Source organism: Carettochelys insculpta, chromosome 4 (assembly GCF_033958435.1).
Source record: "Carettochelys insculpta isolate YL-2023 chromosome 4, ASM3395843v1, whole genome shotgun sequence".
NCBI lineage: Eukaryota > Metazoa > Chordata > Testudines > Carettochelyidae > Carettochelys > Carettochelys insculpta.
Genome location: NC_134140.1, coordinates 69,525,677 through 69,551,664, shown reverse-complemented (window position 1 = coordinate 69,551,664; position 25,988 = coordinate 69,525,677). Strand labels below are relative to the sequence as shown.

General features: G+C 44.9%; 1 protein-coding gene across 5 annotated transcripts in view; it reads right to left on the bottom strand.

Moving 5' to 3' along the window:
* MFAP3L (microfibril associated protein 3 like) overlaps positions 1–24,864 on the bottom strand; it is a 36,552-nt gene extending 11,688 nt beyond the window's left edge. Inside the window, exons 1-4 of one of the 5 annotated variants that reach the window (XM_074993031.1) lie at positions 23,999–24,864; positions 23,173–23,352; positions 10,593–10,683; positions 8,270–8,678 (exon numbers count right to left, since the gene is read on the bottom strand). In XM_074993031.1, coding sequence (XP_074849132.1) covers positions 8,270–8,552 — 283 coding nt within the window. In that variant the 5' untranslated portion in view covers positions 8,553–8,678; positions 10,593–10,683; positions 23,173–23,352; positions 23,999–24,864. Of the gene's footprint in view, positions 1–8,269; positions 8,679–10,592; positions 10,883–23,172; positions 23,353–23,998 lie in introns of those variants that run through there. The other 4 variants (XM_074993030.1, XM_074993032.1, XM_074993033.1 and 1 more) reach the window with 4 other exon arrangements.
* Positions 24,865–25,988: the final 1,124 nt, after the last annotated feature.

The window sequence follows — 25,988 nt, the reverse complement described above, 5'->3', positions numbered from 1 at the left end:
TGCCCTCCTCACGTCCAAGAGGTGTAGACGCGCCTCTTTGTTAGAGTTATGAGGCTTTGGATAAAACGAGGGTAAAACGATAGGTTCGTTAATATGAAACTCAGAAGAAACTTTAGGAACAAAGGCTGGATGCAGCCGTATGGTTACCGCCTCCTTGGAAAAAACAGTGCAGGGTGGCGTTGCCATAACTGCCGCAAGCTCGCTCACCGTGCGAGTTGACGTGATTGCGAGAAGAACGGTCGTCTTTATCGTAAGGAAGCGGAGGGAAACCGTGGCCAAAGGCTCGAACGGTGGTCCCGTTAGCACATTAAGCACCAGGTCCAAGTTCCACGAAGGTGGAAGCGGCTTCCGAGGGGGGTATAGGTTTACCAACCCTTTGAGGAACCTGGTAACCATGGGATGGGCGAACACCGTGTGCCCTTCCTCTTCGTGTCTGAACGCCGAAATGGCGGCAAGGTGGACCTTTAACGAGGATAGTGAGAGTCCTCCTCTCTTGAGGTCCAGTAAATACTCTAATATTACAGGTATAGGCACCGAAAGCGGGGCCAGCCGTTTGGTAGAACACCATGCCGTGAAGCGAGTCCATTTCTGCTTGCAGGTCTTCCTGGTGGAAGTCCTCCTGCTACTTTCTAGGACTTGTTGCACTTCCTCCGTACATGTGCTCTCTAGGGAGCTGAGCCATGGATTAACCACGCTTGTAGTCGCAGGCCTTGGGGGTGCGGATGCACTATGGACCCCTAGGCTTGCGTGAGCAGATCCGGCGCCACTGGAAGGGGCATCGGTGGACGGTCCGACATGCGCAGGAGTAGGGGGAACCATTGCTGTCGATCCCACGTTGGGACTATCAGGATCATTCGGGCTCCTTCCCTCCTGGCTTTCTGCAAGACTTTGTAGATCAGCACTGTGGGAGGAAAAGTGTAAAGCACGGGGCCCCTCCAGGAGATAGCGAATGCGTCCCCCAGGGACCCCCATCCCATTCCTGCCCTGGAGCAGAATCGTGGGCACTTCTTGTTGTGCTGAGTGGCAAACAGGTCTATCTGGGGAAAACCCCATGCGTGAAAAATCGGTCGTAGCAGATCGGGACGGATCTGCCACTCGTGCGTGAGTGCGAAACGCCTGCTCAGCTGGTCTGCCTTCACATTGTGAGCGCCTGGTAAGTACGAGGCTTTCAAGATTATATTGTTGGCGATGCACCAGTTCCATAACCGGACTGCTTCCACACATAAGGCACGGGACCGAGCTCCTCCTTGCCGATTTATATAAAACATGGTGGAGTATTGTCTGTACTGATCCCGACTACTTTGCCTTGTATATGGTCTCGAAAGTGTCTGCAGGCGTTGAACACTGCTCTGAGCTCCAGTATATTTATGTGCAGTGACTGCTCCGTGGAGGACCACAGCCCTTGAGTCACCTCTTCGCCCATATGTGCTCCCCACCCTATGAGGGAGGCATCTGTAGTAAGAAAAACCGATATTTGTGGTTGGTGGAAGGGTACCCCTGTTAGCAAGTTCTTGGGGTTTACCCACCATTGCAGAGATTTGCGCACCTCTGCTGTGGGCGACACCACCCTGTGAACGGTGTGTGCTGCCGGTTTGTATACACTCGCCAGCCAGTGCTGCATGCTGCACATGTGTAACCTGGCGTTCTGTACTACGAACGTCGCTGCTGCCATGTGGCCCAGCAGCTGTAAGCACGTCAGGACCGGCACCGTAGGGCTGAAGGTGATGACTTGCACGAGGGAGCCGATGGCCCGAAAGTGAGTCTCTGGTAGATACACTCTCGCTGTAATAGAATTTATGTGTGCCCCTATGAACTCTATGTCCTGTGTGGGGTCTATCTTTGATTTTGCCAGATTGATAACCAGGCCGAGCGAAGAGAACGTGCCTGCTGTGACGCGTATCATGCGTAGTACCTCCTCCTTCGAGGCCCCTTTGAGTAGGCAGTCGTCCAGATACGGGAATATAAATACCCCCTGTCTGTGCAGGTAGGCTGACACCACCGCCAAGGTCTTGGTGAAGACTCTGGGGGCCGAGGAGAGGCCAAACAGTAGGACCTTGTATTGAAAATGTTCTTTGCCTACCATGAACTGGAGGAATCGTCGGTGAGCCGGATGGATAGTTATGTGAAAATATGCGTCTTGTAAGTCGAGGGCTGCAAACCAATCTCCATCGTCTAGTGCCGTAAGGATGAAGGCGATTGTGATCATCTGAAAGCGTTGCTTGCGCAGGTACCAGTTGAGGCCTCGAAGATCTAAGATGGGCCTCCTGTCTTTTTCTCTGTGAGGAAGTACCTCGAGCAGAACCCTTTCCCTTGCAGTTGCTCCGGCACTCTTTCCACTGCCCCTATGAGCATGAGATGGTCTACCTCCTGCTTGAGCCTCGCTACGTGGGAGGCGTCCTGGAGGTGGGGCCTGGGTGGAGGTCCTGGCAGTGGGAGCGACTGGAAGGGGATGGCGTACCCTGTGGCTATGATCTCCAGCACCCATTTATCTGTGGTGATCCTTTGCCACTGGTCGTAGAATGGTCAGAGGCGATGGTGGAATAACCGCTTCGGATGACCTTGTGCGATGGTAGTGATGGCACAGCCCTGGATCTGTGTGTCAAACTTGTGGCCTTTGGCCCTGCCCGGAGGACGCACGGCTCTGTTGGGAACGTCGCCTGGGAATTCTGTACTGCTGGTGCTGTTGATGTTGCCCTTGCTCGTAACGCCTGTGGTACTGGGGACGCTGTGGCTGGTACTGGTCCCGTCTTTGTTGAGGGTAATACTTTTTCTTTCTGTATGGAGGGGTGTAAATCCCCAGGGTCCTAAGTGTGGCTCTTGAATCTTTACTGGAATGAAGGACCGAGTCAGTTGATTCAGCAAACAGCTTCTGCGAGTCGAAGGGAAGATCGACTATCTTTGCCTGCAGATCCCTCGGTATACCCGAAGTCTGGAGCCAGGACTCCCTTTGCATCATCACTGCCGTAGCTGTGGAGTGTGCTGCTGTGTCCGCAACATCCAGGGCGATCTGAACTCCCATCCTCGAGGCCGCGTAGCCTTCTTGCACGATGGCCTTGAGCACCGGTTTCTTGTCCTCTGGAAGCGAGTCCATGAGGGAGGTTAGCCTAGCGTAGTTGTCGAAATTATGGTTCGCTAGATGCGCTGCGTAATTTGCCATTCACAACTGTAGAGTGGAGGAGGAGTAGACCTTTCTGCCGAACAGCTCTACCTTCTTGGCATCTTTGTCTGTTCCTCCTGTCTTGACTTGAGATGTCTTTGATCTTTGTTGCGACGACTCCACCACCAAGGAATTTGGTTGTGGGTGGCTGAACAGGAACTCCATGCCCTTCACCGGCACGAAGTATTTCTTATCCGCTCTCTTGTGGACAGGCGGAATAGTCGCAGGGGTCTGCCATATCATAGTGGCAGACTCCAAGATTGCTTCATCAAGCGGTATTGCTATTTTGGAGGAGGCCGGAGGTCTCAGATTTTTGAGGAGCTTATGGTGTTTCTCTTGCACCTCTGCTGTCTGGATGCCTTGCGTGAAGGCCACCCTCTTAAACAGCTCTTGAAACTGTTTGAGATCGTCCGGAGGATGGACGTCCCCCGGGGCCGTAGCCTCGTCCGGGGAGGAGAGCGAGGAACCACTAGGGTACGCCTCTCTGGACCCTTCCGGTTCCTGTTGGTGATGGTACATCTGCTCGCTGGAAGCTTGCAAGGGAAAATCTCGGGGTTCCATAACCAGTTCCCCCTGAGATACTTGAGTCTCTGTCCCCGTTCGCGATTGCCCTCGAGGATACGGGCCGTCTGTGGGGATCTTTCCCTGGTAGATTGCCGGTGGTGTCTATGCCTCGCGTGATAGGGGCGACCATGGCAGCATGGGCACTGTTCTTGGGAAGGTGACCTAGACCACTCCCTTGGTGCATACCCTCTGCATCTGGGGGAGCGAGATCGTCGAGAGACCTGGGACACTGGAGAGAGCGGTTTGTGATAGTACTCCACCGGCTCAAACCCCAAGAAGGGTGAGGGTGGTCCCAGCCAGGGCGAGGCTGGTTGTAAAAATGGAGACGGGGGCTCCGGGTAGGCTAGGGGGGACCCCTGCCTTCTAGTTGGAGTCTGCAGCATGAGCAGAGGGCTGAGAGAAAGCAACTCTGCAGCCCTGTCTGGAGAGGGGCTGCGGTGCCTTGTTTTGTGTGCAGCCTTCCCCCTCCCTTGAGGGGGTAGCTCTGCCCCCTGACGTGTAGGGGATCTCGGCCCCGTCCGCGCCGTGCTCGGCACGCTTATGGGCAGTGCCGCACAGGCGGTGTCCTCCGGTGCCTGCAGGCTGTGTGCCTGTGCGCTCTGCACTGCCGGTTCCCCGGGGGTCGGCGCCGCTGCTTGCGGTGCCGCCGCTACCAGCGCTTGTTTAGCCGCCGCCCTGCCTGCGGTGCGGGGCGGCTGTTTGATTATCGGAGGCTGAGCCGCCTCCACGTGGCTCTCCGTGCCGCCGCCGATCAGCTGTTGTTGCGGCTGGGGGCTGGGTGCTCCTCCCGTCCCGCTCGCTGTTGCTGCCAGCAGGGATCGGGCTGGGGAGACTTTCCTCCGTTTTTGCGCTGATGGGGTGAGGGAGGCGGCTTTCCTTTTATGGGCCCCGGAGGGTCCCTCCTGCTGCGGCCGCTCCGGCACGTCTGGCTGGAGGGCCTTGTCGAAGAACAGCATTTTAAGCCGCATCTCCCTGTCCTTCCTTGCTCTGGCTGTTAATTTTGCACAGAAGGAGCATTTCTGCATGACATGGGACTCCCCCAGGCACCTTATGCAGTGACTGTGCCCATCAGACGCTGGCATTGCCTCTCGGCAAGACTCACATTTCTTGAATCCTGAAGAGGACATTGTTGGTGAGTCTTTCAGTTGTTAATGGGGTACTCAGCACCTTCTCTGTGCTGTTTTCCCTCTCTCCGATAGCCTGCCACGGCAGGAAGGCTAATGGCCCTAGGCTCCTGGCCTCCGGTGCTCCGCTTGTTACTAGGACTGGACTGAATGCCGTCCTGCTTGTTGTTTCTTTCTTTTTTTTTTTTGAAAATAACAACTGGCTAACTTAACAGTAGCCTAAGAACTTGAAAACTTTAAAGAAAAACAGTTAAAACCATTGAATATGCTAACTTGGCCGTAGCCTAGTCGGATTCCGTCTGCAGCCGATGGCGGTTAAGAGGAACTGGCGGGGACCGGATCGCACACGTGGCCAGGAGTGCGCAAGGGAGCGGCGCGCACCGGCGCATGCGCGGTCCGGCAGAAACTGCTTGGAAGATCCAATCTGCGGCACCGGGCGAGCCCGACACCTAATGTGGAGCACCCACGGGGACACTCAAGGAAGAAACTCTCTATGCAATTATCTAAATCATCAATGAAGACATTGAATAGAATTGGCCCCAAAACTGACCCCGGGGAACCCCACTTGTTATTCCCTTCCAGCATGACTGTGAACAATTAACTACTCTCTGTGAATGGTTATTCAACCAATTATGTACCCACCTGATGGTAGCCCCATCTAGGTTGCAGTTCCGTAGTTTACTGATAAGAAGCTCATGTGATACTGTATCAAATGCTTTACTAAAATCTAGGTATACCACATCCACCACTTCCCCTTTATCCAAAAGGCATATTATCCTATCAAAGAAAGCTATCAGGTTGGCGTGACGTGATTTGTTCTTGACAAATCCATACTGTTATCTATCACCTTATCATTTCCATGTTTGCAGACGGGTTCCTTAATTATTTGTTCCATCATCTTTCCTGGCACTGAAGTTAAGCTGATTGGTCTGTAATTTCCTGGGTTGTCCTTATTTTCTTTTTCATAGATGGCCGCTATATTTGCCCTTTTCCAGTCTCCTGGAATCTCTCCTGACTACAGAGCTTATAAAAGGAACTGCCAGGCAACACCCCCCGCCTTAGAATATAACATAGTAGACCCTTGAGTTACGCAAGGGTTCCCTTACACACACCCTCGCATAACCAGGATTTTGCGTAAGTGGAGGTCTGGCTTTTTCCCTTGTGGAACACACGTTCTGCAGCTGGGGAAGCAGAAGAACTAGGGCCGGGGAGGTTGAGACAGAGTTGCGCCTGAGGGTTGGTAAGCTACACCCAGAGGCAGGGGTAGCAGGTGAGCAGGAACTATGTGCAGGTGGTGAGTGGAGTTGGGGGTAGGGGCTGAGCTGGGGCCATGCAGAGCCAGTGGGGCTGAGCCAGGGCTCAGGGGGAGCGAATTAAGTGCAGCTGAAAATTGCGCATTTCCAGGGTTTACTGTAGGAATCACGGGTCAGCCACATAAGAGCGGGGTCACGTACTCTGGGTTCGCGTACTCTGAGATCTTACTGTATAATATATGAAGCATTGGTATTGCTAAACCACTTGGTAATCAGTAGGAGCTTTATTCATTGTAAAAATCTCAAAATGGCTTGTTGTTGTATTCTTGCTGCAGCTGTTATAAATGATATAATGGCATTTAGACTGTGACTCAGTGTATGGTTTTGTGCCAAAAGATTCTGGCAGAAGCCAGGAGCCTGCTGAGAAACAAAGACTGTTCAGGGTGTAGAGAAGGTACTGGTGTTGGATACAGGTTTTTCCTGTCCTCAGCAAACCACAATATTATTCAACCTTTCAGATTCTCAGCTGGACATGCAGAGAGGCAGTCACACCAGTGCAGAGGGCCTACACTCAGCCCTATGCACCAATTTAGTCTCTCATTTAAAGGCTCAAAATGTGTTTTAAGACGTGCCCAGCATGATTTTTTTTTCCAGTGGCTGAGTTATAGCCACAGTGAACATTCCTTTTGTTGCCTTAGGTAACCACTTTTTTTAAACTTTGGAATTACTAATGGCAAGTAAGCCTAATTATGTGGCTTCCAGGAACAAACTGTTCATCCTGCAGTATTTTTCAGTTGTTTATTATGCTCCGCCCCTTCATTGCCTGCACTGTTGTGTAGAGCTTTTCCTGTTGCATGAGAACAATTCAACAATAGATTCTAAATAGGTACAGCACACACTAGGGAAAAAAGCTTGTACTGGGAAACATACACTGCAGGAGGAGATGGTAAGTTTCCTACTGGACAAAGATGTAGTAGTGCGGGAAATCTAAGATGAAGTGATATAATCCCTTAATATTATCCCTGCAATTTACACTCCTTTGTTCAGTACTTTTGCTGAGAGCTCCAGTAAAAACATGCCAAAGTCTTAATTACAATATGCTGCCTTATCTTCAACACACGGGGCTTGAAGCTCAGTCTGTTCCTTTCTGTACTAGCAAGGATAAATATGTTAGTGCAAGACACAATACAGAAAGCTTCTACAGAGATACTATACTGTGGGTCAATCCTTGCATCAAATCAGGGTTTTCTCTCAGGGTCAGCTAGTCATAAGACAAGAAATCCTGCGTTTAATGTGAATAACTCAAAACTTTATTTCATTATGCTGTGTTTAAAGTGGCCAGCATGAAAATGCTACATGGTCTATAAGGCTGCTTCATAAAACTGCAATAACTTTTCTTGTATCTTAAAGGAATACTGTGCACTTACATTTGTCGTCACATTTACATTAAAAAAAAAACAAAAAACAATTTTATGTAACAATCAAGTCCGCATACCGGCAAAGCACTTACACATGTACTTACCATTAAGTATATGAGTTTTGCATCCAGGACTGCTCTAACTTGCACTGATTGTAAAGGAACCCCTCTCACCATGACCCTGGGGCTCTTCTGTTGTCCCAAGAACACTGGAATGCAGTGCATTCAGTCCACGCCTTCTCCTGTCCCCTGCTACTCCCATTGTTGCAGAAGTGGGGTGAGGAAAAGGTGGTAGAGAGGTGACTATGTTTCTGCACTTTCAGGCCACCATGAATTCCCCTATGGAGAGGGAATCCCCATCTAGCTCTTGAGCCAGTTTTGTATCCTCTCTGCTACCAAAGCAGAGCAAAAGGAACTGTGTGGTGACTAGGAGCCAAACCCAACTGTGCTGATGAAAAGAAGCCTTTCCTTTTTGTATCTCTAGTATTTCTTCTGCCTTTTTGTTTCCGGCTGTGAATTGCCAGAAAAACACATTAAAAATCTGTAATTGTTTTAGTGTATACAAATGATTTTGCAGCTGCCACAATCCCAAAAGACTTGCTATTTTTCCCCCCTCACAGGAAAGCCTAATACAATAAAGTGATTATGTTTTCTCTCTCTCTCTCTCTCTCTCTCTCTCTCTCTCATAAACACAATGTTGATGCCACGATCCTTGTTAGGTCGTAAGAAACTAATCCAAGCATAAACACCTTACCACTGTTCTCTTCTTCTTTCAGCAAACCACCATTGGAATTGTACCATTTGTAATGCGGAGCAGGATTTCCTTGGACATTGCAGTCAATTAAGGCACTATTCCCTTCCTTGACTGTAATATGATCAACTGTGGAGATCACTACAGGTACAGATCCCAAGTTCACGTCAGTGTGATTTAAGGTGCTACTAGTCACATCCTCAGCAGCTATCAAAGCTGCTAGTAAGATAAAAAGGCGTATGGTAGTCAAGAAGTTCAAAAAGTGGTGGCTGTTTAGCATGTTCATCTTTCTTCGGTAGGCTGCTCAACCACAAGAGAGCTGGGATAGGCAAATGTCAGTCAAATGCAGTCCTCTAGTTGAGCAAATCACAGCTTGCTTAATCCACGAAGATGTACATTTAAGAAAAAAATCCTACAAAATAAATGAGGAGTGATAAATAGTCCATTACAAAAGTTCTTTTTAAAATAATGACAAACCCATGAATGTATGTGACACACATCATTTCAGTGTCTTGCCTAAATGTTAATGTTATTGCCATCCCTTCCTTACTAGCAAAAGATGCATACATTTCCCCAAGAATAGGACTTTTAAAAGCGACAAGTGTAGGAGGAGTATTTGTCATGTGGGCATGTAGCAGCAATTTAGCTGTAGCAGCAGTTAATGTGTTATTCTGAAGAACAAAATGTAGAATTCTACATGCGCACTTATCCCAAGCAATCAGCTAAAACGGAAAAGCAAAAGACATCTCATATTAATGTTGCGATTATGGGTTTCATTATCAAAACACAAGAACAGCCGTACTGGGGTTAGACCAATGATCTACCTAGTCCAGTATTCCATTTTCAAAAAGAACCTAATGCCAGAGGCTTCAGAGGGAGTGAACACAATGGGATAATTATCAAATAATGCACTCCCTGTTGCAGCAGGCTGGAAGTGGTTTTCATTGTATAGAGGGTTTACAGTTTGGTTTAATAGCTCTCAGAACCCCACACTATAAAAACTGTTCGAGCCCCCATGTTCCTTGTAAGCTGAGCACTTGGGCAGCTTCCTGAGAGATTTTCAAATGCCACCCATCTGATTAACAGAGCACCAACAGTGCCCACAGATGGCAGTATGCGTTTCTAATGGTTGTGCATATGCCTCTGTGCATATAACCATGTTTAATCCACACGTGGCTGGAAAAAATAGAAAGAATATCATCCTTCATGAACTTACCTAATTATTTTTGAACACAAGTTATGTTTTTGGGCTCCACAGCATCCTCTAGCACCAAGTTCTATAGGCTGACAGTACTGCCTTATGTTTGTTTAAACATGCTGCCTATTCATTTCAGTGGCTGACCCCTGCTTCTTGTGTTAGCTGCACACTTTCTTATTCGTTTTCCTCACATCATTCATAATTTTACTTCTAGTACAACCCTGCTTAAGACTTAAAAGAAATAGGTCTTTCCCTTGTTATTGCAGAGACTACTGGGGATAGCCATTGTCTGTAGCTATGTTCTGATTGACCAGTTGGGTGTGTATTTTTACTATCATACACATTCACTTTTTCTCGAAATGCACAGCTGGCATGTTACCCCCTGAAAAAACTAACTGATGGAAGACTGTGTTCAGGAGTTCAATCAGCTGGTCACTCCAAAGAGAAGCAGATGAAAGAGTGACATAAATCAGTGTTTCTTAAACTGTGTTCTGCAGAACACTGGTATTCCATGATCAACTTGGAGGTGTGCCGTGAACATTTGGAAAAATACTCTGATGGCATGTATTTTCTGTTATTAAAGCCAGATACGATGTTATTTCTTCATTGCTATGATACCTGATTAAATTACTTCATTTTGTTTTTGCTTTATATGTTGCTGCTTGTTTTTGATCTGACAACAATTTTTTGGGGGGAGAAGATGTTTGTAGGTGTTCTGCATAAAAAATATTGTTTGGTGTTCTGTGGTCTCAAAAAGTTTAAGGAACACTGATATAGATGCATGCCTTGTTCTGGCATACTACAGTATGTCTATATTAATTTGTTCTCCTTCTAATAATAGCATGTATCCCTGTTATCTAGTGCTACAAGGTTATTCAATTCAACAGCAAAACTAAAAGAAATCAGCTCCTTGTATACAGGGTAAATGGTTCCTCTATAGTTTAAGGAACACGAACAGCCCAGAGTTAGTTTTGCTTGGTCTGAAATATGAAGAAAAAGAGAGAAATTTGGTTTCATCTCTGTTACCATTTCTCTAGAGCACAAAACCCATCACATGACTGGCAGTCATGAAAACAATACAAGAAAGTCATGGTTAAAGTTAGCCCCTGATATATAAACACTACTTACTGCTTTTTTGTCTTCATGCCAATTCCTTTTTCTGGTTTCAGGAGGGCTGTATGTTTTATACAGTGCACAACTGTGACAAGCCAATAGGTTTCTACTGGAGGAGAAATGCAGTCAATAGGATTTGTCTACGTTATTCCAAAGGTTCATTGGCAGTTCAGAGGTTCACAAGTGTGAACCATCCAATAAAAGATTAAGCTGTTAGGATCTAGACAGGCAAATCAATAGTAACATAGTTCATTCATAACTGGTAGAAAGTTGTCTGGCTTGTGTCATCCTCTTCCTAATAAAACTATAAACCTAAAACCACGGTCCTAAAAGGGACGTGACATGATATTCTCTGTCTCTCTGGGCTATTTCTTTGCTTGTATTCTCATGACTTTTCTCCTGCATCTTTCTTTACTGCCTCTAGATAGTAAGTTTCAGTATGGCAATTGTTGCATGACTAAATTCTTTCCTTAGAGCTTTGGGAACCTGATTCCTTGACTGGTTTAATGTCTCTCAAGCTTAATGCATGTTTCTGTCTCTACAAGCTGATTTCTGTTGAATGCAGAAGGTTTCAGAACCTTCTCAGGCCCCTGTGAAAACATGCATCCTGCCATTCTGCCTCTTGTAGCTTCTTAAATATTGTAAATACCAGGGATGTTCAAAAGCAAAGTAGGAACCAGTTCGCTGACAGAGCTGCGTAACTAACCAAGTGTCCGTAGCCCTATCGTACTCAACCTTAGAGAGACATAAATAAGCGAATTGCCTTGAGGACACCAAAAACAGAAGCAAGAAAAATGTAAAGTAATGAGGTTATTGTGTCTATGCTTTAAGAGCCTGTAGAAATGACACAGTGTCACCATGGCAACTCTCCCTCCCCCCGCCCCCACCATTGCTTTATAATTTGGGTAGAGATATTCTAGAATGAGGAGACAGATTAATGAGAGGAATAAACTATTAAGAGTTTGGTTAAATATTGACTAGAGCCAGAAAAAAAAATGGGTATGACATTACCATGTAATTCTAAAGAAGGAGAAAGGGGCAAAACTTCATTGGTAAGAACTGCTTGAAGACTGGGTAACTGTGGGAAGGCCCAGGTCATTAAATACACAAGCAGCTATGTGGAAGTGTTGGACTAAGAAAAAGAATTTTGTTTTTGTATGTCGTTAGTAGGAATCTAAGGTTTGTGCTTTTATTGTGTTTTTTATTGTGTTGGTTTCTCACATTCAGAAACTTTTGAGATGGAAGTTGACTCAAAGATAAAGCAGAATTAGCCTAAGAACAAGATTAGAAGTCTATATCAGTCAGTGAGGAGATAAACTAGAGGATGTGATTAAAGTATGCAAGATACTGAATGGTATATAGAAAACAGCTCAGGTACTTCCATTTACTTTTTCACAAATACAAGGATACATTCAATGAAATTGAAGGCACAAAATTTAAAACTAATGAAAGAATATTTTACTCAACACACAATTAGAATGGGAAACTCATTGCCACAAGATATCATAAAAGCCAGGAACATAATGGCTTCAAAGAGGTCATGGTAATCAGCCTGACTGGAGAATATTAATGAAGTGCTGCAATGAATATGCGGCACCTTATTACACTAATTCTCTCCAGCGGCAACTTCAAAGTGCCGGCATGCTGTGTAGCAAACTTCAGAGTACCCACACAACTCCTGAGGAGTAAGGGCCTTTCGAAGCTGTGAGGTACTTCGACGTTCCTGCAGCTACATGCCATGCTGGCACCTTGAAGTTTGACACTTTGAAGTTGCCACAGGGGAGAATTAGCCTAATGAACTGCTGCATGTTCATTGCAGCACTTCATTAGTATTCTCTGCTCAGGCTGATTACCATCGAAGGGGGCAAGTGTAGACACAGCCAATAAGAATCAAAAACAGACAAGGATTTGTATGGAAAATGAGAGTATGTAGTTAAACACAGTTATAGTAAAGATTACAAAAAGAAAGTTCGCCAAAAGTATGGAAGGGATACAAAAATTTCAGACATCTGTGGACATAACTGTCTGCCATGATGATTTTTTTAGCCTTCATTTGAAGCACTAGGTATTGACCACTGACAGAGATGGATTACTAGTGAAATGGCTTTCAGTAGAGCAATTCAATGTTTGTAAACTAATCTGTTTTTGTTAACTAAAATACTGCTTACTAGTAAATGCATAAATGTCCTTTTATGTAAGTGACCAACAATATGTAACCCAGAAGGACTAAAACTACTGAGAAGAGGGAGTGATGTCTGTTCCACAGCCTTAGCTTGGGAGCCCATTCACTAGAGGCTTGTGGCTTTAGCCCTTAAGGTCCCAGGGTCAATACCTCCAGCCAAAAATTGGGGTCTGTTGGCTTTACTAACAATAATGAAAGCAGACAAAGAAATCTGGAGACATACACCCTTTCTGAGAAGATATCGGCAAAGCTAAATGTTACACAAAAGAGTCGCATTAATAAAGAGACCCTTCTGAGCTATGTGTTACAGTTGAGCACCAACACTGCAGGAAGTTTTCAGAGAGGTTTCTTTTCTTTATCCTTTATAAAGACTTCCATAATCTGTATTTCAAAATTTATATTCAAACTAATAAATCAAGTTATAAAATGCCAAGCAATAACATAGCTAGTGTGATGGACATAAACATCATTCTAAACTGAGTGACATATTATATGAGGAAGTCCTTTGGTATAAAGAGCACTAGCTGCACATCGCCTGAATGCTGAACAAATTAGGCAGAAATTCTTAGCCAATAAATAAGTGCTTTACAGTTAGGCTTATAATAAACCTACAGAGTTGTAAAGCTGATCTGTAGAATCCCACTTGACAATTCTTCTTCCTATTTGAGAACCTAAGCCTGAAAAACAGTTATGCACGTGAATAGTCCCATGGACGTCACAACCCAAGACCCAAGCCAAGTCATGTACTTAAAGGAATGCAGGTACTTACGTGCTTTATTGGATCAGGACTTAAATTCCACCCTTCTCCAAATGATCCTCAAGACCCATAAACCATTCAAGCTAAAATGACTGGATGAAGCTTCCTGCTCTGTAAGTTACCTGGAAGGTTTAAGTTCCTCAAAATCTGCTCCCCCCACGAGTCCTTGATGACCTAAGGAATTGAATGTGCACCTCTTATGCAGCACTGTAGATAACATGTGCCAGGCATCTGAGTAAAACCCTTCACCAGCATCTATACCAAGGGTGAGGAACCCCCAGACTGCAGGCTGGATCTGGACTGCAGTTTGGCTGGATCTGGCAGTCAAGGCTTGGGGTGTGTCTGCCCTGCATCTGGCCTGCTGCAGGGCGGGAGGTGGGAAGCCCTGAGCCTTGTGGGCTAGATCTGGAAAGCCCAATGGGGACAGGAAACAGCAGTGCTGTCACTGGCTCTGCTGCTGCTACCGTCTCTGCTCCCTGCCCCTGGCCAGGGGAACAGCAGCTCACAGCTCTGTGCAGAGGCTTTTCTCCCTGCCTCTCCCAGGCACTATCCTCTGACTGCTGTTATTGCCTGCAATTCCAGCCAATCAGAGCAAAGGGAGGGTGGTGTGGGACAAAGGCAAGGAGAACAGCCTCTCTAGGGAGCTTTCCTCCAGCGCTGTTCCCCAGGGGGCGGCAGCAGCAGCAATGCACAGAGGTAAGTGCCCCTCCCCATTGCCAAGACTCCTCCATCCCACTCTTGCCCCCCTCCTATCTAGATGTCCCCCCACCACTGTCTTCAGCCCACTTATGCAACTTACCTCCCACACAGATCCCCCAGCCTCAGCCCACTCCTGCACCCTCCCTCCCACCCCGACCTGCTTGGCAGCCCCCTCCTGTACCCTCCATTTTTGGTTCTCCTCTGGGCCCCCAGAAGAGTAAGTCTGGCCTAGGGGAAGCTTTGAACCTAATTTCCCCCTTCTCCACTCCCTGCCTGTGGTGCTGGCATGTGAAGGGAGTGAGGTGTCTGTCAGGGGCCACATCAGTAAGGGTTTTGTGAGGTTTTTTGTTGATTTTTTTTTCTTCTTTTTCTTTTCACTTTTGTGGGGCCTGGAACTGATTTTTTGTGGGCCAGTGGCCCACAACCCCAAAAAGATTCCCCACTCTTGATCTAGTCCATGTAAAATGGACATCTAGCCAGATACATTCAGAGAACAAGTTAACATGGACAGAGCAGCTGAATAAATTCTTGAGTTACCAATTAAGGCTTCAGTAAAAATAGAACAATATTTTTTTTCACTAGAGAAGCTTACTTCTGCTGAGGGGAAACAATGGCCTTTTTATGGCCATGTTCCATAAGTGAGTTGTGGATTGTACAAACAGAAAGATCTGCTATAGAATTAGTAGAGAAGAGGTCTCTTAAAAGCCCAGAATTTCACGCCAGTAAATACATATACTCTTTTTCAAGGTTTCTACTACAATAATAAAGAGCTCTGATGCATAAATCATCAGGATGCATTTAACAGTATTTGTTTAGGTCAGGGAGTCTTTGCTTTATGGCTCCATACACAAAACTGTCACTCTACAGGCAGCTGTGTCAATTTATGAGATTTACTTAAGTCTTTGCAAGCATACCCTGAGCCAGAGGTTCTCAACCTTTTCCTTTATGAGCTTCTCCACCCCAATATGGTAAAAAGAACCCACCACAGCCCACCTGTGCCACAGCAACTGTTTTTCTACATACCCAGTAGACTAAAAGCCAGGGCCGGTAGCAAACAGGACAGCTGCACAGGACCCAGGGTTGATTGATTTAAATCAAGGCCTTTTAAATAATTGGTTTAAATCACATTTAAATCACCAAGAAAAAAAAATCACTGATTTAAATCAAGTCTCCCACTGATATTACTTCACTTCTTTCTTAAGCAATGTGCAAATCTCAGGTCACTAAACCATGTTAATTTGTAACTCAGTACAGCATTTTACAACATCTAGGAGGGTATCTTTTGGGTTATTTTTTAAATAAGTTGATATTATTAATTTACAAAGTAGTACATTACTCAGCTGGGGGAAGCTGGGCAACAGCCATGTTGCCACTCTAGTTCCTGGCTCCCCCAGCTTGGGGAAGCCAGGCAGCAGCTGTGTCACTGAGCAGGTCCGGCTCCCCCCCAGCCACGGGGAGCCAGAACCACGCGCAGCAGCAGCCTGCGCTAGGGGAAAAGGTGGAATACAGGGCAATTAGCCCTTTTAGAAAAATAAATTAGGATGCCTTCCTGGCATCTGTGATACGGGGCTGTCCCACCCAAAATGAGACGGATGATCACCCTACACATTCTTACAACTAGGCCCCGCATCTTCTTGCGCTGCTTATATTTGACACATTCTCCTTTTGTGACAAGGGAAGCAAATTTCTTAAAAATATTCCCAGACAATGTATTTTTTTTACGCCCAAAAACCATGACATTTTATCTGTGGCAAAAGTGAGGGGAAATATAGGAAGCTGTATGTGTGCTATGCAGTTCATTTTGCCATTACTTTCTATTCTGACTCTGTCCTTTCCCATATATTGTCTCTTTGTCTTTAAGACAATGTCTTAACTAACTCCTCTGCTTTTGCTTGGTCCACCTACAACCACATAAGCACAAAACAAAAATAAACCTATCCGGCCTTTGTCTTTCTTTGCACGTTACTTTAGTCTGCACAAAAACGGAAAGCCCAGAACTTTCAAGAAGCAAGAGCAGGTAGCGAGGCTGGAGAGCCTACAGCCTTTAATTTATTACTATGAGACTGCGAGGTAAAGCGTGTTTGTGATGAGATTTAATTGTACCTGTTGTTATTAAATGAGAGATTGAGTATTTTATTTATTTTAAGAAAATCAGATTTCAATTTAAAAAAATCCATTAAAAGAAAAAAAAAGAACACCATTGATTTTTATCCACTCTGCCAGGGCCCCAGGCCACAGGGGGCTACCACACAAAGTCAAGTCACTCATGCTTTAGCCTCACATGGCAGGGCTCAGGCTTTGGCTTTCTGGCCTCGCCTCCTGCAAGTTGAATGCCAGTTTTGCTGTTTATTTTGGAGGCCCCCATAATTTGCTCACAGCCCCCGCAGGGCCCTGGATCCCTGGTTGAGGACCTCTAGGTCAGGCTATGGCTTTTAGCACAGCTACCTTTTTGTACCAGTACAAACTCAGATGGCTCAGGGACTTAAAATTTCTTCAGTTGAAAGCCATAGGAATAACAAGACAAGGGTGGGACGTAGAATCGCCCTGCAGTGATTCCAAATACCATCTCAGTGAGTTTCCTTATGCCACTGGTTACTGCTTGTTTCTCGTTTTTCTTTACATACCTTTTCTCTCTTTTTACACCTGTACAAATCAGTATAAAATTCTACCCTGGGGGCAAACAATTGGAAAAATCTGATTTGTGTTTTTCACCCCCTTGACAGAAGAGTACATCACTATGCAAAGCACAACTAGACCGAGTACGTTTATTTTCCTCTTACCCCATGCCACAAACTGTGGTCACAAAAGTCCACTTTGCTAAATTCTGATTGGTTTTCCGAGCTAGTAAGGAGGAAATTAGTCCTTCATTTAAATAAATACCCATTCTTTAAAAAAAAAAACCCTCAAACCATTATTTTGTATTTAATATAGAATGCCCAGACAGATCTTTAATGGGATCAAGATTAAAATATAGGTTTGTCTAAATACAATAGTAAAGGCTTTGAAATGACATTTAGTATAAATATCTTTAAAGTTTTCATGTCTTCTGAACAACTGAATAGTTTCAGTCTTTCATCTTTTCAATGTAGTACATACAGTTTTCATTAGTCTGTGTTAGTCTGGATCTGTAGTAGCAACAAAGGGTCTTTAAGGTTAGTCTATAAGGTGCCACAGGACCCTTCGTTGCTATTTTAACTGAAGGCTTCTTTTACATTAGCAGGAAAATAAGGACTTTGTATATAACAACTCCCACCAGACTTCAGATGGCCTCAGTCATTACATAAAATATGTAATCCGTGATAGGCACATGATACCACATCTTAATGATTTGCTTTTTTACTTACTGACCTCCAGGATAAAGTACAAAGGAGTAAAGCACTAATGCTGTGATCGTGGCCATTTCAGAACTGCCAGAGAGCACTTGCAAGAAATTAACTGTAGTTGAGAGTGTGGATGATTATGATTATGATTCAAAAGGATAATGGCAAGTTAAAAAGTATTGGATTTCTTTACCTATCAGCATCTTAGTCTTTGTTCCGAGAGTAGGACTCATGAGGACAAAACTGAATGCTTTATGGAGAGCTACAGTGAAATCAATGGGGAGTAGTATGGGCATGTGGCTGTCTGTGCAGGATGTTATTTAAATTTGAAAGACTTAAATCTCTGATTTCATTTTCATTTGTTATGCTCTTTTGTGCTCTTTATGTTTTGCATTCAACTGAGCTTGGATAGTGACAAGAGAATGGTCTGTGCACTTTTGTATATAATCAATATCACTTTCTTCTTCCTTTGGGCCAGCTATAAGACAGTCAGCTTTGGGCTCCAAATGTTTATAGCCCAAGTAAAAATATTTTAAAATCAAGATTTTTCATTAAAACAAAATTTGTTAGATCTCGTCTACTATAGTTTTTATATCACTTCAACTATACAAGGTTGAAACTAGCATAATAAAAGGCATAGAATCCTCCTCCTCCATTGGCACTGCTCATCCAGGCAAATTTAGGGAAGTAAGACATACTGGAAGACAGGCACAATTTATACCACTATAACTGTGTCCCCACTAGTTGTTGAACTGATTTAATAAATGAATTTCTTTTAAAATTACGTCACTAACCAAAATAATTTAATTGATACAAAACCTGTGTTTGGACCAGGCCGTAAGGTCTGCAAGCCCTGAATGATTTTAGGTACTTTACACATACTACATTTCACCAATTGTTTTAATTCACACCTTCTGTTATTTTGGTGCAGATCTATGTGTAGTCTAGTTCTTACACAAAATGATTCCTTTCCTCAGGCTTGCAGTAGGAAAAGAAGTCAGCTTTCCCACTCAATGTGCCTTATGATACTCTGTATTTGGTGGTGAGTGATTTAATTAAATTATGGTAATTGGTGGGAAGTAATAATATCCCCATTGTTTGGCAGGGGCATTTCTAGGACGTGCTTGTACATGGATAGGAAATTACATGTTACTAACCAAATGCAGGACTTTTCAGTTTAAAGCACCGAATAATACAATTAGGATTGCATGCAGTGACAAGATATATACACCGTCTCAGACTGGGCCTAAGCTACAACCAGTTTTGCCCTGGCAAAAAAGGATCCAATGGGGGATTTAGGTATTTAGTTTTGCCAGCATTAGCTGTGTCGATACTAAACACTTAGGAGGCATACGACACCAGTAAGGCTATGTTGGCCAAGGCCTCCTACTAGCAGCCTGGCCCTAAGTCTTCAGATTCTGTTGTATAGCCTGAATCATGGGTCAGCAACCCATATTGTGAGAAGAGTCATTTTTTCAAATTCAGTTACAAAACCAATACTTCAGGAGCCGCAGTGCATGTGAATATGAGATGATCCTTAATAAATAATGTCTAACTATACTTTCTGTCACCCCTATTTTAAGAACAGCGCACAGAAAGATTTATACTAGTTGGAAAGTTGTTACCCCCATATCCAGGCTTTACCCCCCAGCACGCCCTCCATCCCACCCCCTCCCATTCCCAGACTTAACTCCCATCAGCACCAAATTACCCCCCCATCCCCATGAGTAACTCACTTCTGCCACCCTGCCCCAACCTCCCTACTGAAACTGGACCTTACTTGCCCACCCTCTAATTTCCCCCCACACGCATTCTGGGCCCCCCGCCCTAGGTCCCCCGCAAACTCCTCAGGACAGAAAGTGCCTGCAACTTTCCCAGCCACTCTCCACCCACCAGCGCCAGCACCAGACTCACCAGATCCTGGGGCTGGGCCAGGAGCTGGGCTGGGTCCTGGGGGAACCGACCTTGTACTGCCACCAGGTGCAGCTCCAGGCTCTGGCGTCTGCTGTACAGAGAGGACGAGCTGGGGGGATGCCAGACTGCCCTGGAGGAGGCGCTGGCCCTGCAGGGAGGGAAGCTGTGCTTGCAGGAGGCTTCCCCGCGCCTCTTCCTCCTTAGTGCAGCTGTGCAGCTCCGGCAGGGGAAGACTTGGCTGCTCCTCCCCCTGCTCACTTCCCCCACGTGCAATGCAGGCAACTCCCTGCACAATAATGGACATAAATTGAACTGGTTTAACGCCGGCTGTTAAACCAATTCAGTTTAGTTCTATTATTTCAGTGGGAGCAGTGCAGGGAGCTGCAAGAGGAGCCAGCAATGGCAGCGATCAGAGCCACAAGGGCTCCTTAAAGAGCCACATGCGTCTCTGGAGCCACAGGTTGCCGACCCCTGGCCTAGGTGGTTGCAAAAATGTAGAAGGGCTTTGGGTGCATCTATACTATAATGATAACATCTGGAAAAGCAAAGCAATTAGCTTAAGAACAAAGCTGGGCATCTTGAAAACGTGTGTATTCAGCAGCATGTTGTACGGATCTGAGACATGGGTGATAACGAAAGATTTGAAAAGAAGAATATTGGCATTTGAAAGGAGTTGTTATAGAAAGATTCTGAGCATAGGATGGATGCAAAAGGTCACCAATGAGGAATTATATAGAAAGATACAGCCAAAAGAAAACCTGCTGCAGAAGGTTATAAAACGGAAGCCACAACTATTTGGACATATTTGCAGAATGAACAACAAACAAAAAATCAAGACCCTGGCATTTGGCATAATGGATGGTTCGAATAGGAGAGGCAGACCCCACAGAGAATGGATAGATGATGTAGTAGATTGGTGCAGAGCTAGTCTCCAGAAACTAAGCCACTCTGGACTGGATAGGGAAAGATGGAAGGAAATAGTGAGAGAGGCATCAGACACCAGTGGGCGCTGAGCCCACTGTTATTGATGATGATGACACTATAATGAGAGAGTTTGGGAAGAGGGTATAACATGGTACTCCTTGAAAGCAGGTTAAAATAATTTTTGTGTTGAAGTGTAAATAGCGCCAACTCTATTTTAAATTTCTTTTCCTGATCTAAGCTAGAGTCTTGCCTATTTGCAGGATTTGCAGCACAGCTGGAGAACATGATAAAAACAGATAGGTTCCAGCTACTAAGGCTGAATCATATTTCAGTTTTGTGGGACAACACATTTAACCTCATCCCCAAACACTGAAGTTATTACAGAATAGAATGCACTTTTCTCAGCTTGCTAAACTGCGAAATTGTGCAATATGAGGTTTTTGCAGGGCCTCACTGGCATGCAATAAATACTTACAGACTTTTTCCACTGCTATTTTATTCAAATTGAATTGGGTTTTAATTCTATGCAACTCAAACTGCAAGCTCTTCAGGATAGGAAATATGGCTGTATTTTGAAAATGCCATGCACATCTATTAGTATACAATTAAAAGCAGAGTAAACATATATCACCCATCCCATGTGGGTGGCTTACTATTTGCAGGAGCTTTATTTATATTTGTTGTATTGTGAGCTGTATAAACTTATGAATATTTTACAGCACTGTGGTGGTTATAAAATGGTGGAAGAAAAGCTTCAGTTGATATAAAAGTACTTTTAGATAACAGGCATATATATGATTGCCATTAAAATGAATCAAAGTACAGCAGACATCAAATCTACCCTACTGCAATGAGTAGCATGACTTCTAAAATGCATAGTTCTAAAAAAACTGAAAATATGCTCGATTTTTTTACTTTAAAAACATTTCAGTTTAACCCCCCTTTTTCATTGGCAATGAACATTTCAGTTTTTCAGTGTATCATACAAGAGGTGTCACTTGATGTGGAAGGACCATTTGGAAATGAAAACAAGGCCAAACAGGTTGCTTATCAGAGAGACCTATTTAAAAAGCTGCAAGTTACTGACTGAAAAAAGCATCTTGGTTGTCATACTGTTGGAAACTTTTACTCCTTTGTAATAAGAAAAAAAGAAAAGCCATGCAAGTAAACTAAAAATGTGACTGCTTGGGGGTTATTTGTATTTCTAATTGATTGTCCTGTTATACTGCTTGTATTGTATGGCTAAGTAACTTAATATGATGGCATTGTCATACTGTTACAAAGTTGAAGACTGAGGGAACACTGTCCCTTTAGGGCACTCATAGAATTCAGATAGGTATCTCATGAGACCATCCTAGTGATCAACACGTTTAATTAATGCAAAATACAATCATGCTACCTTTACATTTGATTAAAATAGCTCAGTTAAAATCCTTCCTTTAAAATAAAAATAAAAATAAAAATTCTTGACCTCCCACGCTTCTACCCCTCTACTCTCTGATTTGCTCACCTTGATCATTTTTTTCTGATTTGTCCTCCTTGATTACTGTTTTTGGTTCTCTGTGGCTTAAATTTTGAGTCTGTTCTGGTCTGGCTATGGTCTGAAGAAGTGGGTCTGTCCCACAATAACTCACCTAATAAATTATTTTGTTAGTCTTTAAAGTGCTACTTGACTGCTTTTTTGTTTTGATAGTACATAGACTAGCACAGCTTTCTCTCTGTTACTTCCTTAAAATGTCTGTTATTTAAAACTGCTACTTGCTGAATCAACACCCTTCCCTGACCCCCTCCATCCTCTGGACGGGGTACAATAAAGTGTTACAAATCTACTGTCCAACCTCATATTCCCCAAGATAAAAAATTCCAAGATCAAACAGGAATGGTGGAGTTCAAGGTGCCAGAGAGAAAAGGTTTTGGCCTCATTAGTTTTATATGCTTAGGAGTACATGTTCTTGGAAGCACCAGAGGAAGATACTATGGTGGCATGTACATTTAGAATGCCTCCAACTTGGTTAATCTCTCAGGTTTCCCTGCTGAATGAAGCAATACTTTAAGAACTGGCATTTGTTCTTGTTAGTATGATTTAGTAATCTTTCCAACTGGATTATTGCACCTTCCTCTGAAGCATCTGGCACTGGCTACTCTCAGAGATGGGAACCTGGATTTGAGCCTCTACTCCTCTGACATGAGAATTCATATGTAATTACAGGTGACAAAGATGTCTGGGTTAAAGCAATCCAGTTCTCAGACACATGCCTGCACAGTGCCCTGGCAGGACCCATTGTTTGGAGATGCATGATTTTTGAACAATTGGGAGCAGCAATACTGCAAATCAAATACAGCAACAGGCAGGGACTGCTGCAGATCCCTAGATGGAATAACGAACTTGGTGAACTGAGCAGTACAGTGAAATGGGCACAACTAATCTCAGCAAATACAGAATCAGTGCCCACAAACCAGAGATGGAAATTGGCACGAAGAACAGTCTATCCCCAGAAGAAACCACTTCTCAAAAGGCAACTGTGCAGTCAGTGTTGCAGAGGAGAGATTGAGATAGAGACACTTTCTGTTCTAATGTCCCAAGTATGAGGAAGTGAGACAAACATTTCCTCCAATGATCAGGAACTGAAACACATCTCACTCCAAAAGAGGAAAAAGTGCCTTATCCTGGCAGCAAGAGCTGACAAAAAGCATTGTAGTATGTATCTATCTACCAGAGGGTCAGCAATGGCAAATGAACAAAGGCAGTCAACCCACAAACACTGTGTATAACCCCCCTCCGGGGTAGGCTATACTTGCCTCTGACAGATACTGAAGAAGTCTTTTACCTATACTCTGGCAGCACTTGTACAGCTTGTCATGTAAATAAAACCGGTAGACAACTGAATGGTAAAATTCTTCTCCTGACAGGTATCAGAGAGGCAGCCGAGTTAATATGCATCTTCGAGAACAACAAGAAGTCCTGTGGCACCTTATAGACTAACAGATATTTTGTAGCATAAGCTTTTGTTGGCAAAGACCGGCTTCATCAGATGCTTGCGGGGAGTGGGGGGTGCATAGGAGGATTTAAAGAGGGCATCTCAGTAAAGGAGAGGGCCAGAGCTGACAAGATCTATTCAGTCAGGGTGGATGTTGCCCATTATCAGCAGTTGATGTGGAGTTGTGAAGTCTCCTCCAAGAGAGGAGAAATCAAGTCAGTTCAGTCGAGGGGGATGTGGCCCATTGTCAGTTTCTCTTGACAGGTGGGTGGTATAGTGGGATCTCTTTCTCTCCAATCCCCACCCTACCCAAAAGCCCTCTACAAATGTGGCCATTCAGAAATTACACCCATGTCTGACCTTTAAGCTGAGAGGGCTCCTGGAAAAGGGGGTCCGACTCCCTCTTCCAGCACAGAGAGCTCCCCCTTTCCTCAACCTGCCCTGAATGTCAGCAGCAGGTCGGAGTCCTCTACCCAACCTCTGAGGAAAAGCAATAGCAGGTCATGGTCATGTTTCCTGGACTGGCAGTCGGTTCTACCACTGCTCCCTACAGCTGGGGGTCCTGGCGAGCTGCTAAGCCGACCGAGATACCACGAGAGCCCACCCGTGCTCCGTAGGAAGCGAAAAGTTAGAAGAATAAAGCCAACCTGCAGCCCGATGCTTCTTTCGCAGGTGAGCCAACCCTCCTCTTGCCGTACGATCGCCCGGGCCCGAGATTTCTGCTCCGCACGACGCCCTTCTACACTGCCACGGAGCCTTTCCCACTATGGGAATCGGAGGAGACACTGATCCGAAGGCGAGTAGATAGACTCACGGAGGTGGCTCCCTCGCTGCGGCTGCGGCTGTCCTCCGCGCTCCCTACGTAGCGTGTAGCCAGCCAACCCTGCCGCCTCAGCAACCCCGGCTGCGTTCCATGGAACCACACGGCGGTGTCCGGACGTTCGGCAGCGGAACGTTGGGGCGCCGAAACATTCCGAGCGCGACCCCAGAAGCCAGGCAGCCAGCCGCACCGGCTTGTTCTCACTCAGAGGAACGGCAGCTGGCGCTCTGCAGAGTTCGGCACGCAAAAGTAGGTCAGGGCTGCACTGAGCATGCTCGAGGTAGAGGCAGGCTGCTGTGAAAACTCACTGAGTTGCCCAAGGTTGGTGCAGCTCCTTTTCCTTCCCCTCCCTACGCTGAAGGTCACCAAACGGAGTAGGACGGAGCGTCAAGAGATTTCGGGGAGCTGGGGGAGGGGGTATACCATTTGACAGGTTGTTCGCCGGGCCAGCTGATGCTGCACGTGATTGGATTAAGTGAATCAAAAGAATAGACGGTTCTTCTTAATACTGATGATTTTATCAATGACGGAAGATTTTTAGTTATATTGCACCTTTGCAGCTTCATACCTCCCCCCGACCCCGCACTCTCTAGGTATTTTGCTAAAGTCTAAATCGTTGCAAAAATAATTTTTATTCTGTTTCCTGAGCCAAAAAGTCCAGTAGTGGATAGTGAAGCCCTAGAGAAAATTTAGCATAATAGGACTCCTGTGTACCTTTAAGAGTCATCTCCAGCAAGTAACAAACGATCTTGCATAAGCAAAACATTTATCTGGAATAAATTGTTCTATATTAAACTATGCTACAGAACCATACAGATTGATGTAAATTGCATTTATGGCACTACATCTCTTCAATTATCTTGTCAGACTAAAATAAATGTACTAAGATAATTTCATGTAATAGCATATGGTAAAATGGTATGGTTTCAAAATTGAAAAGTTCAGAATGTTGCTTTTAGTTGCACATCAATTCCCTACCAGGTGTATATACTATTCAGTAGCTCTCCTTGCCCTAGCATTGACTGTGTCATCTGCTGCAAACTAAGTTTTCTATTCATCTAGCATTTTATATTTAGTGTAATGAGTATGGTTTACTCTTGCACTAATGCTGGTTTAGTCACAGGAAGCCTTTTATGCTAGCATAAACACAGAATTCTGATATTACCATTAGTCAAATTTAGGCAGTGTAATATGGCCAGAGCTGACTCTAGGTCAGTGGTTCTCAACCCTTTCACTAGTGCGAACCCCCAGGTGCCCCCAAAACCATTCATAAACTCCCATGAAAGTGAATTCTAGCTGCTATGGTGTCAAGTATTGGAGGGGTAGCCGTGTTAGTCTGGATCTGTAACAGCAATGAAGGGTCCTGTGGCACCTTATAGACTAACAGAAAAGTTTTGAGCATGAGCACAGACTCACTTCATCAGATGCTGGTCTTGGAAATCTGCAGGGCCAGGTATAAATAAGCCAGAGCAAGGGTGGGGATAACAAGGTTAGCTCAGTCAGCAAGGGTGAGGCTTACTACCAGGAGTTGATCTGGAGGTGTGAACACCAAGGGAGGGGAAGCTGCTTCTGTATTTAGCCAGCCATTCGCAGTCTTTGTTTAAGCCAGAGCTGAGGGCATTGAATTTGCAGATGAATTGTAGCTCAGAAATTTCTCTTTGGAGTTTGGTCCTGAAATTTCTTTGCTTCAGCTATTTTTAAGTCTGCTACTGTGTGGCCTGGGAGATTGAAGTGCTCTCCTACTGGTTTTTGTATATTTCCATTTCTGATATCTGATTTGTGTGCATTTATTCTTTTACGTAGAGACTGTCCAGTTT